This window comes from Monomorium pharaonis, chromosome 11, assembly GCF_013373865.1.
Source record: "Monomorium pharaonis isolate MP-MQ-018 chromosome 11, ASM1337386v2, whole genome shotgun sequence".
NCBI lineage: Eukaryota > Metazoa > Arthropoda > Insecta > Hymenoptera > Formicidae > Monomorium > Monomorium pharaonis.
In genome coordinates this window covers 6,923,711-6,934,777 of record NC_050477.1, presented here as the reverse complement: position 1 = coordinate 6,934,777, position 11,067 = coordinate 6,923,711, and the positions used below count along the sequence as shown (strand labels likewise).

The 11,067-nt window shown below is 30.3% G+C and overlaps 2 protein-coding genes and 2 long non-coding RNA genes across 7 annotated transcripts; 2 read left to right on the top strand and 2 right to left on the bottom strand.

The window, feature by feature from the left end:
* Positions 1 to 9: 9 nt before the first annotated feature.
* On the bottom strand, positions 10 to 3,692 carry LOC105828809 (ATP-dependent RNA helicase ddx24). Its single transcript, XM_012667326.3, has 10 exons — positions 3,175 to 3,692; positions 2,632 to 3,115; positions 2,324 to 2,508; positions 1,883 to 2,028; positions 1,468 to 1,760; positions 1,144 to 1,366; positions 864 to 975; positions 662 to 779; positions 402 to 582; positions 10 to 316 (listed from the first exon to the last, which is right to left on the bottom strand). Exons 1-10 carry the CDS (start codon positions 3,355 to 3,357, stop codon positions 43 to 45), a joined length of 2,199 nt encoding a protein of 732 aa, XP_012522780.2. The 5' UTR covers positions 3,358 to 3,692; the 3' UTR covers positions 10 to 42.
* Positions 3,607 to 7,419, top strand: LOC105828810 (gephyrin). Of its 2 annotated transcripts, none has more exons than XM_012667327.3 (13): positions 3,607 to 3,740; positions 3,843 to 4,140; positions 4,439 to 4,557; positions 4,625 to 4,818; positions 4,895 to 5,087; positions 5,160 to 5,219; positions 5,300 to 5,581; positions 5,652 to 5,709; positions 5,786 to 5,897; positions 5,992 to 6,273; positions 6,422 to 6,555; positions 6,635 to 6,831; positions 6,900 to 7,419. In XM_012667327.3, exons 2-13 carry the CDS (start codon positions 4,041 to 4,043, stop codon positions 7,209 to 7,211), a joined length of 2,043 nt encoding a protein of 680 aa, XP_012522781.2. In that variant the 5' UTR covers positions 3,607 to 3,740; positions 3,843 to 4,040; the 3' UTR covers positions 7,212 to 7,419. The 2 variants fall into 2 exon arrangements, with proteins under 2 accessions (XP_012522781.2, XP_036149577.1); XM_036293684.1 differs by having other exon boundaries at positions 3,651 to 3,740; positions 3,888 to 4,140.
* On the bottom strand, positions 5,729 to 7,503 carry LOC105828812. Of its 3 annotated transcripts, none has more exons than XR_004965002.1 (3): positions 7,462 to 7,503; positions 5,998 to 6,105; positions 5,729 to 5,833 (listed from the first exon to the last, which is right to left on the bottom strand). It is a non-coding gene; the product is annotated as an uncharacterized LOC105828812 (long non-coding RNA). The 3 variants fall into 3 exon arrangements; XR_004965001.1 differs by lacking the exon at positions 7,462 to 7,503 and adding an exon at positions 6,372 to 6,463; XR_001138440.2 differs by lacking the exon at positions 7,462 to 7,503 and having other exon boundaries at positions 5,998 to 6,136.
* A 1,226-nt stretch (positions 7,504 to 8,729) lies between these two features.
* On the top strand, positions 8,730 to 10,773 carry LOC118647874. Its single transcript, XR_004965023.1, has 2 exons — positions 8,730 to 10,155; positions 10,323 to 10,773. It is a non-coding gene; the product is annotated as an uncharacterized LOC118647874 (long non-coding RNA).
* The last annotated feature ends 294 nt before the right edge of the window (positions 10,774 to 11,067 follow it).

The following is an 11,067-nucleotide window of genomic DNA, read 5'->3' as shown; positions in this document are numbered from 1 at the left end:
TAAACTCTGTTTATATGAAGAAAATATATATTTTATGTCTTTTTACATTTTTTTTATTTTTTGGGAAGATTGTCTTTTCTGAAACGTGATTTTGCTACCTTTACTTTTATGAATATCATTTTCTATTACTTTTCTCATCACTTCGATAGCCTTTTGTGCATCCTGAGTTACATCTATAGTTAAATTATCATCAAGATATTTTCCCGAGAATCCTTTTGGAAATACTGGTTTCGATAATAATGATCGTAATTGATTTTTCTTTGCCTTTAATTGACGCCTCAATGCTGCTGTTTCTTCCGATTCCGTCGATGATTCACTAAAATGAAAAAAAAAGTAGAGATTAAAGTAACTTGTACTGTAACTTATAATATATAAAAAAAAAATTGGTTCATTTCTCTTACTCATCATCCTCCTCGTCCAAAACCATGTCCATATCCTCCACTGCCTTTCGTAGCCAACCTTTCTGATTATTCTGCCGGCGGTAAATCAATTCTAACTTGTCAATATCGCGAGCGACGTTCACTCTTTCCTTTATGGCGATTAATATTCTGTCTATCACCGGAAATACAGGTAAATCGTGCGCTATAAAAACAAATCTACATTATATTTTTTTCACAATTAATCATTGAATTATTAAATCAATGTTTTAATATTAACGTACTGCGTCCGAGAGTTTTGCATAACTTGATGTAATTCTGTTTTTCGGAAGGCTCCATCATTAGAACCGTGATACCTTCTTTCTGCGCTCTCGCCGTTCTACCGCTCCTATGTACATAATTCTGCAAGATAATTGTTAACTCGATTACGTGATCTGTATCTTAACGTGTATAATTATCATTTGCAACAACATTTTAGACATTTACCTCGGCTGTCCTTGGAACCTGATAATGTATCACATGTTCTATATTAGGTATATCTAAACCTCGCGCAGCTACGTCCGTAGCTATCAACAATCCATTCTCATCAGCTTGAAACCTGGAATCCTTCTTATTAGTAAGCAATAAATGTCACAAGAAATACACATATTAAGTGCATATAATAATCTCTTCAAAACGTTCTTTTTATTGTATTATATGTACATTACAGGGATAAATTCTGATATATTAAAATGTTATTCGAAATAAAATATTATATATTTCTTACCTTTCAAGATTTTTTAAGCGTTGTCGTTGCTGCATATTAGCATGCAGAGATAAAGGTTTGCATTCAAGTATACTGAAAAGAGTGGCCAATCTTTTCACACAACCAATGCTGTTACAAAATACTAATGTCCTTCCTGTGTGTCTCTTTAAGAAGTAATAAAGGTAATAATCCTTATGATCAATTGTGCATGCTATTCGACACTCTGTTAAAGTATCGGCAATACCTAATAATACAGATTCAATTAAATAAACACAATATACACAATAAATACACACGGAATTTATTTCTATTTAACGATAAATGATTAAAATGCAAAATACATACCTGACTCTTTTGTAAGATCAATGACCTTAGGATTCTTTATTTTTAACAATTGTATAATCTTTTTCAATTTCTGGTCAGGAGTGAGTTTAGATATTTTGCTCTTCGCATACCGCTTCTTTTTTCTATCAAGATAATCCGGAAGATCGTGCACCATAGTCAAGGTAGCTGAAAAAACAAATGTCTGCCGTTTCTTCAGCTTCTCTGGATTTGCATTCATTTTTTCCAATAAATCGTGTAATTCTTGAAAATGACCCTTTTCCATCATTCTATCTGTCTCATCAATAGCTAGATATCTATATAAATTACATAAAATATATTTTATATGAACACCATAAGATATATTTTTAATAATATATCTTGAAATATATTATAAGATCACTTTTTTATAGATTTTACTGCTAATTTACTAAATTACCTGATAGAATCTATTTGACTTAAATGAGAATTGCCTTCTTCAAGTAATTCCCATAATCTTCCAGGTGTGGCAATCACGATTTCAGGACCTTTGTTTAATATCCTTTCTTGCTTCACTGCTGCCATGCCTCCAAGAACAATAGCTATCTACATAATATGATAATAAGAATTATATTGCTTGAGTAAGACACAATTCAAAAATTATCATTTTTAAGTTATTTGCAAAAAAAGCAACAACATAACTTTTTATTCCATACACTGAATAAAGAGCAAATAATACTTTTATTTCTTTATATTCAGTCATATTAAAATTGTATTTAAAAATAATATTAAAAATAATAAAACTGTAATAATTCCAAACTATTTTCTGGAAAACTGGTTTTTAATGTCATCAGTAAGTAAGCAATATATTAACTCTGTAAGTTTAGAAAGATATTCTTACTTTAATATCTGTATATTTCGCTGCCTGGGTAAGATGGTTCTTTATTTGAACTGCTAATTCACGAGTTGGCGTCAGGATCAATGCATACAGGGGCTTGATTGGAGTATTATAATAATCGTTAAGTTTTGCATTTTTTACAACATTCACACAATTCTCTGATAAGTCTTCATTTTCTGAATCAGATTCTGAAAAATAATTATTATTCGTAATATATTTAAATTCCAAAGATTGATTAAAGTTTTAGTGATGCAAATTGATTTCATAAAAGAAAAAGAACAAATTCAAACAAAAATAAATGACTATATTACCTTCAGTTTCTTTCACTGAGCATTTCTGTTCTTCATTCTGATTCTTTAAATCCAAGATGCCTTTTATAATTGGAATACCAAATGCTAATGTCTTGCCACTACCAGTTTCAGCAGCACCTAATATATCTCTGCGACCCAATATAGCAGCTGGTAACGTCCGTGCTTGTATCATAGTAGGGGAATGAAAGTTCTGATCAGCTAGAGCTTGTATCACAGGAGTAGGAACACCCATGAAACTCCAAGCTTCAACGTTCGTCTTAAACAAGCCTTCACTATTATTTGTGTCACAAGATGAATCATTACCACTGTCAGAATCAGTCTGTGGATCTGTAATTTTAAAGTCTGCTGATTTAACTATCTTCCCAATCTTTTTCTTTGTACGTTTTATTTCAGCTTTCTTAGTCTTCGATTTCTTTGCAGAAAGCTCAATATTATCGACATCAGTATCTTCCTGTTCCCTCGGGCGTTTCCGCTTTGACACTGACTACAATAAAAAATGTAATTTTAACGAAAATCGCAAGATATTATGAAATAAATACTTACTTTCTTCTTTTCGGTAGATTTCACCTTTGTAGTTACAATATTGCCTTTTTTACTGCTTCGCTCTAAGCTGTAATCTGTCAACTCCTCTATTCCAATTAACCCTTCTATGCCGTTGGACAATAAGGCGCCTTCTAACGTTACGGGCTTCCATTCACTATCATTAGCTCGTTTAGTTTTCGTCATGATTGCAAGATATTTAATTCTAATCGCTATATATTATTGGTGAGATTACTAGTGTCTTTCTTACTAAAACAATTATTTACACGTGATTCAAGAGTTTATTCAACATAACCTCAAACAGGCAACACGTGGTCACATGATGGTTTTCATTTACAATTATTTCAATTAATTAGCCACAAACCGCACAATATATCACCGGTGATTACACAATTACATAATAATAATAATAAAAAATGTCAATTACACAATAACAACAATGATAAAATAAGAAAATGCATGTGTTTTAACGCAAGCGACTCGTGACGGCCTTCGAACTTCCAACAGTGACTCTCAAACTATCCTCGATTTCTTAAATAATCAGCTGTAAATTGTTTACTGTAATTAAGGTAAATTATTTTATACAAGGTATCCTAGAATTTGCATACGCGGACGCATATATTTATTACATGATTAAAAATTTGTATTTTAAATGATAAATTTTTTAATAGACACTACTAATATGAGAAATACTCAAGACAGAATTTGTTGTTTAGACGAAGAGATCTGTAGAGCATATTTATATGCCCAAAACAAAACTGACATTGTCCAATTATAATCTCAACATTAAGAAATGAGAAAAAATATAAACAATTCGTCATAGCAAAACTTTTGCGTGAACTTAATAATCTAGTCGACGAACGTTGTAAATGCGGCAAGACGAGACTGGAGATAAAATTTCGACGATTATTAACGTTTTAACGATATTAAAAGGAGTCAAAATGACAATTAACTTTGGAATAATGATACGTATGTATTATAAAGATATATATTCTTTATGTGTATTATCATCTGTAAAGACTATACGTGATCCATAATATTTAGTAAAATAAACTAATTTGAAAAATAAATTATATAATAAAGAATTAATTTAATTATATATATGCGATGTTACATTTCAAAATTGAAAACTGCAGTGTATTTATTCTAGTTCCCTTGATTACTGATAATTTTATGTAATACATTAATTAATCAATTTTTATTTTTTAAATTTAATTTCTTTATATAAAATAGAAAATAAATATTATGTTCTGTTATATTAATTTAGTATATAAAGAGGATGCACCCAACGTTAATGAAGATATATTTATTGAAGATGTGATAATAACTACTAATGCCCAAATATCTGATGTAATAAAGGCAAATCCAGTAAAGAGTGATATAATGGTAACCAAAGCATATTTAAAAAATCCTTTGTTGTATTATTGATTACTCAATTTTATTTTGCTTACAGAAAAAATTACTTTTTGCATGCAACAAAAATAAAAATGACGCTATTCTCATTATCGGTAATATTGAGCCTGCAGAGAGACATATTGTAACTGAAGCAATTAAAAATGTTATTGATAACAAAGAAAAACTTTCTGAATACATGGCAAACTCGATATTAAACATAGAAACGAGACTGAACGAGATTATGCCACATAAGTAAATTTTTATTTCTACTTATGTTAAAATTTTTAGAATTATGCATAATATCTTTACTGCTGTAATTTGTTTTTAGAACTTTATGTGGAGTACAAAATCAGATTCTAATCGTTGATTTGTCTGGCCCCTACAAAAATCCAGAAGTATGTTTCAAAGCTGTTGTAGATATGATATTAGAGACAATATATTGGCTAGGTGATTTGATGGACAAAGAAAATATTTCATCAAACAATGTTGCATCAACTTCTGATTATAAGTCTACAAAGCAGGTAAAATACTGTCTATGTTAATAATAATAATATAATAACAAATTTTGATATTTTACATTAAATCCTTTACAGAAAGATGCCAGTACTGCTGTCAAACGCCCCAAAACGTCTATTCCTCTGCCTGATTCAATGGTTAGAATTACTTAAAATACCTTCTATATTATTAATAAGGTAAAACTTTTACGATATTGTACATACGATTTTTGTTACAGATTATGAGTTCAACCAAACGTCATAAGAATTCACATTCTATGATTTCTTTAAAAGAAGCAGTGTTCAAGATGAATGAAGTAATAAAGAATTTAGGTAAAGGATCAAGAGAAATGGCTTTTGAAACAGTACCACTAAGTGATGCTTATGGCAGAATAATGTACGAGAAAGATATCAAATCTATTTGTAATGTACCACCATTTAAAGCTTCCACTAAGCATGGATATGCCGTACTGGCAACTGATGGTAAAGGCTTAAGAAAAGTGCTAGATGTAAATGATACGGTAAGGTAATTAACTCATTAGACTCTTGTGACAGTTTGGAATCAGACAACTTTTTTAATTCTCTTTTCAGATGTCACTTCAATCTGGAACATGCTTGTGGGTGAAAAGTGGAGCGCCAATTCCCGATGGTAAATAATTACAAATAAGTATATATAATGATTTATTTATAATATAAAATTAACTGCTATTTCTGTCCGACTGCAGGAGCAACAGCGGTTGTACCAGTGAAGGATACAAAGCTAGTGGAAAAATCTGAAAACAGCGACGACACGTATATTGAGATAATGGTTGAACCACGAAAGGAACAAAATATTAAGTATAAAATATTTTCAATAAATATATACAATTGATACAGATTTTATCTCTTTGTCAAAGCAATTAATTCATTTGCTTGCTAATCAATTTTGAAGACCTACCGGTTACGATTTGAAGAAAGGAAAAGTTCTCCGAATTCCTCAATTCACGCATATTGGCCCAATGGAAATCGGACTTTTGGCAGCTTCCGGTCGTAAAGAAGTCCAAGTCTTTAAATATATACCCAGTATAGGTGTGTTGTCTATCGGCAATTACTTAAAAGAACCTGGAGAACTTTTGACACCAGGATTTATGTATGACGTTAACCGAATAAGTCTAACTGCATTATTAAAAGAACAAGGTTTTGATTCTTTGGATTTTGGAATAGTGGAAAATAAGTGAGAATATTTAAATTTTACTTTAATTCCTATTGTATTGTTATATATGCTATAATATTATAATAGTCTTTGTTTAATTTATTAATTTATATAATTACCTTAGTCTCTTCATCAATAATAATTTAATGAGTAATAATTTATACTTTAGAATGCTGCCTATACGGGGTAAGATTGATGAAGCATTAAAGAAAGTAGACATACTTGTGACAACAGGCTCGTCCAATGATAGAGATTTAATGAAAACTATTTTAGAAAAATATTATGAAGCCACTATACATTTTGGTATGTTTTTTTAAATTGTCAAATATATCAAAAAAAGAAGAACGATCTCCTGCTTAGAATAAACGCTTTTTTTTTCCAGGAAATGTAAACATAAAACCAGGAAAATCGACGATATTTGCAACGTGCAAAATTGATGATGCAGTTAAATATTTTTTATGCTTCCCGGGAAATCCAGTATCTGCTCGCATTGTCGCACAAATATTTCTTGTAACCCTTGTGAACGATTTGCGCCACAATTTAAGTGGGGATTACAATGTTGTAGTACACCCAATTAAAGTAAGATTGCTTTTGCGTATTGCAACACGATGTGATGTATATTGTTTTAATATTATAATCTCGTTTAGATGAAACATCAATACGTCTTGCATAATCGTCCTAGAATCGCATGGGCGATTTTGGAGTGGGATGTGGAAGAAGCACATGCCATGGCTTACAGCAAAGGAAATATCATCAGTGACAAGTTAATTACTGCTGTAGGGGCCAATGCACTATTATTACTGCCAGAAAAAGAGACAGGAGGTTTATCTGAATCAAATACAAGGGCTTTACTTGTCAAGTTTCCTAAAAGATTCAATGAAAAAAATTATTTGAATCTCTCTGAGGATAACGAGACTAATAAACCTAAAGTCGTAATAAAACGTAAAAAAAGTATCTGACAACACACTTTTACACATATTTTAACTTATATACATATTTTCTAGATCTAATATTAAATAATTATAACTGATAAAAAGATTTTCATGTATTCCATTGTTTTACAGTGATTTTTCTTAGTGAAGATGTTAAAGGTTGTCATTGAACTTAAATGTATTTTAATTGTTTGATCATAAATATAACTACTAATAAACATTTTATTGGGATGCAGCACACATTCATTTAATTTGATTTCCTTTGAATGTTTTTAACCTTTTATTCTCTTTCTCTCTCTTTCTCTCTCTTTTGGTTGGTATAATTAGAAAATAAATTATAAAAATTCAATTTAAAAAAGTACTTGATTTTTACATTTTCCTGAAAAACTAATTTTATAAATGTTCGATATAAAAAAAATGGAGTGATTTTTTATTTTCTTCAAGAATAAGATGCGAAACCCCATTCACTTTAGGTTCTAACAACCCCTTCTCACTTTCACCAGAGAGGAACCTCAGAGCGATCATCGCATCGTTTTAGGCGTTTTCATCCATCAGCGCCTCTATGTGCACCAAATGTGCACATTGAACTATGTAGTCAATTATCTATGAATCCCGTAGGTAATGTGCAAGACTTTTTGGGTCTCTTCTATGCTATGTCCACGTTTATTTGGTTCTGTTTCATGCTATACTCGTAAAGTTTACAATTATATGCATTCATATTTTAAATCTATTTTATGCAAATGTGCATAATCGTGTTTTATAAATGTGCAATACTGACACTGTACAGATATGGCAAGAAACAGAATCAATATTTTTATCTCGCATCACGTTTATCACATCATTTTGTTCCACATATACATGATAAAAATTCACTCACCGATTGCTGTCGCTGCTCCTGCTGCTGCTACTGCTACATTCTTTTTCCGGAATACCGGAGTCGCTCCATGAATGCCGCTTTCTGCTGACATCATCCTGCTATTAGCGAAAATTATCGTAAAAATAATAATGATTGACTCTGTTTGCATCTCATACCTCTGCTGAATGCAGTGACAGGAGTCGAAATAGAAAATTGTAAAAAATTATTAATTGACGGAATTGTTAGTGAAATTTACGAAATAGGTCGAAACTGTGCGAGAACTACTGAGAACTGTAAAAAAAGTGATCGAAACAGCACTTTGCGTTTCGCGAATACTGTGCCGACGGCAGAAGAACAAAGTTTAGAAAAATAATTAATTAATAAAATTATTTATCAAAACGCATGGAAATGGTCGAGGCTATGTGAAAACTAGTAAAAACTATTTTAAAAATAATGATCGACTCTGTTTGCATCTCAAACCTCTGCTGAATGCAGTGACAGGAGTCGAAATAAAAAATTGTAAAAAATTATTAATTGACGGAATTGTTAGTGAAACCTACGAAATAGGTCGAAACTGTGCGAGAACTACTGAGAACTGTAAAAAAAGTGATCAAAACAGCACTTTGAGTCTCGCGAATACTGTGCCGACGGCAGGAGAACAAAGTTTAAAAAAATAATTAATTAAATAAAATTATTTATCAAAACGCATGAAAATGGTCGAGGCTATGTGAAAACTGGTGAAAACTCTCTTTTACAACAAATTGTCAATATCTTCAACATATCTTCAACTTTTCCATATCTTCATTATCTAACAATGCAATTTCTGGTTTTATTGACACTACACGTTATACTGATCCCATAAATTATCCAAACGCGGAGCCATGGTATACATGACACTTTGCTGAAATTGGCCAGTTAAGATGTGGTTATATTACAAATATCTTTTACCGATGAATCTTTGTGAAAATTTAGATGTTTATAGAGAAATATATCTAATTACAGTTAAAATTTTAATTCAATTGACCACATTATATTTCAGATATTATTAAAATCAGCCTTACATGCAAGTCCTATTCTAGCCCACCCTAAAATGTACATTTTGCCGTAGATTAAAAATGGCCAGAGCAATGTTGAAAAACTATAATCAACTGTAGAGTAGAAAATCAGGAACATAAACAAAAACCCGAATTTTTTAACCACATAATACCACCATAAATTAATAATACATTTTTTATAATTTCAAAATAAAAATTTTAAATATAATATTTGTCTACCAAATTAAAATTTTAACAGCAACTAGATTACATATTTCTCTATAAATTCCTAATTTTTCACGAAGAGTTATCGATAAATAATTTTTATAATATAACTGATATAACTTCCTTAAGGGGAAACATTCTGAATAAAATATACTGTTAAGTGTTAATTAAGAATAAAAAATCTATATTTGTAAATATTAATAATTTTGTCAACTAGATGTCTAATTAGAAATTTCATAATCAGGTTAATAAATAAAGATTATTTTTGAAAAGTAGAAAAGTTAATGACAAAAATCAGTAGATTAAAAACAATATACAATTTGACTGGCAGTTCAGGAAAAAGGACAGGAAGTATATATGGAGAAAAAAAGGCAATTTGTAACTGCAAACATTAAAAAATATTTTATGTTGACTCATTTCTTTCTCATTACAATATTAACTATAATCTAATAATATCTCTTCTGCATGTTGTATACTATATATACTATGTTGTATACTATATATGAAAAATAATACCAAGTAATAAAATATTTTTGTACAATATATACCTTTTCTTACATGGATTAATTTTTGGGCCTAGCCTTGAGCTTTGTAACATATAGGATATAATACTCTCATTTGAATGTATTTAAAATAGGATATATTCAGGTGTGTGTGTGTGTGTGTGTGCGTGAACAAGCCGCATGCTAATGTTCTTGATGTAAACCAGTCCCCTAAAGCCAAGCGTCGCACCAATGACACAAAGTGCTCCACCAAATCTGCAGGACTGTGCTGGGCCGCGATATTTTTTAAGGATTCTACAGCTTTGTCGGATCACTGTTTCCTCCACAGTAGTCAAAGATTTATCAATGTCACAGTAAAAAATTTAAAAATATGATTATGTTTCAACTTATTAAAATTAAATCATGAATTTATGACATTAATATTCATGATATTTATATAGTATTTGCAATATTAAACTTAATATTCAGAGATGCTTCATTTTCTTTCTTTTTTAAATAACCAATCAATGTTTTCTTTGAGGTAGCGCGAAACACGCAACAAATTGATTTCGAGACTTACGAACTTGATGATCTGGCCAAAGTATGTTGATTCCTCACGAAAGAATGCCAAGCGGTTGTAATTACTGTGAATTCAGTCACCCGATAGTCTCCAAGGCAAACAGAATTCGCCGATATAACACCAGCATTGGGAAAATATTGGTCAAAAATACCAACTACAAGATTGATGATAACGAGGCAATATGGTGAAACTCGAAAGATTATCATTTGGAAGGATCTAAGATTAAAGGAATACTCATTCTGTACCGTAAGTATAAATGATAGTGGAATCATATCACAATAAGTCGTGGTCAAATCAGCATTTACATTAACTAATCGTTGCGTTATAAAATATTTGTTAAATTATTGTTAAATTGTTATAATCGATGTTTTTATCAAATATTTCCTATAATAAATATTTTTTATAAATTTTATTGCATATCTTATATGTTTCCTACATACATTTAAACAGTGATTATATTCAATTGATGATCAGTTTTGCATCTCGACAAAATATTCGCAATTCAATTTTAACTAATGTATATATTCTATATACTTTATCTTCTGAGATAACATATGTCAATAATTTGTTCCCATAATCAACTTTTTTTATTATTATACCAAATTATTTGGTAGAATTATTTTAATTCTAAACATGACAATTCGAACAAGTTATGAACAATATCTTTAATGCATAAATGTGCATCTTTCAATGTACTATATAATGC

Excerpts from the sequence above, each read along its gene's own strand:
- LOC105828810 (XM_012667327.3), top strand. The coding sequence starts at position 4,041 with ATGCGGCAAGACGAGACTGGAGATAAAATTTCGACGATTATTAACGTT. Across the intron at positions 5,898-5,991 it reads CGAAAGGAACAAAATATTAA|ACCTACCGGTTACGATTTGA; the intron begins GTATAAAATATT and ends TCAATTTTGAAG. Across the intron at positions 6,832-6,899 it reads TTGTAGTACACCCAATTAAA|ATGAAACATCAATACGTCTT; the intron begins GTAAGATTGCTT and ends AATCTCGTTTAG.
- LOC105828809 (XM_012667326.3), bottom strand. The coding sequence starts at position 3,357 with ATGACGAAAACTAAACGAGCTAATGATAGTGAATGGAAGCCCGTAACG. Across the intron at positions 1,367-1,467 it reads TGATCTTACAAAAGAGTCAG|GTATTGCCGATACTTTAACA; the intron begins GTATGTATTTTG and ends CTGTATTATTAG. Across the intron at positions 583-661 it reads ATGCAAAACTCTCGGACGCA|CGCACGATTTACCTGTATTT; the intron begins GTACGTTAATAT and ends TTGTTTTTATAG.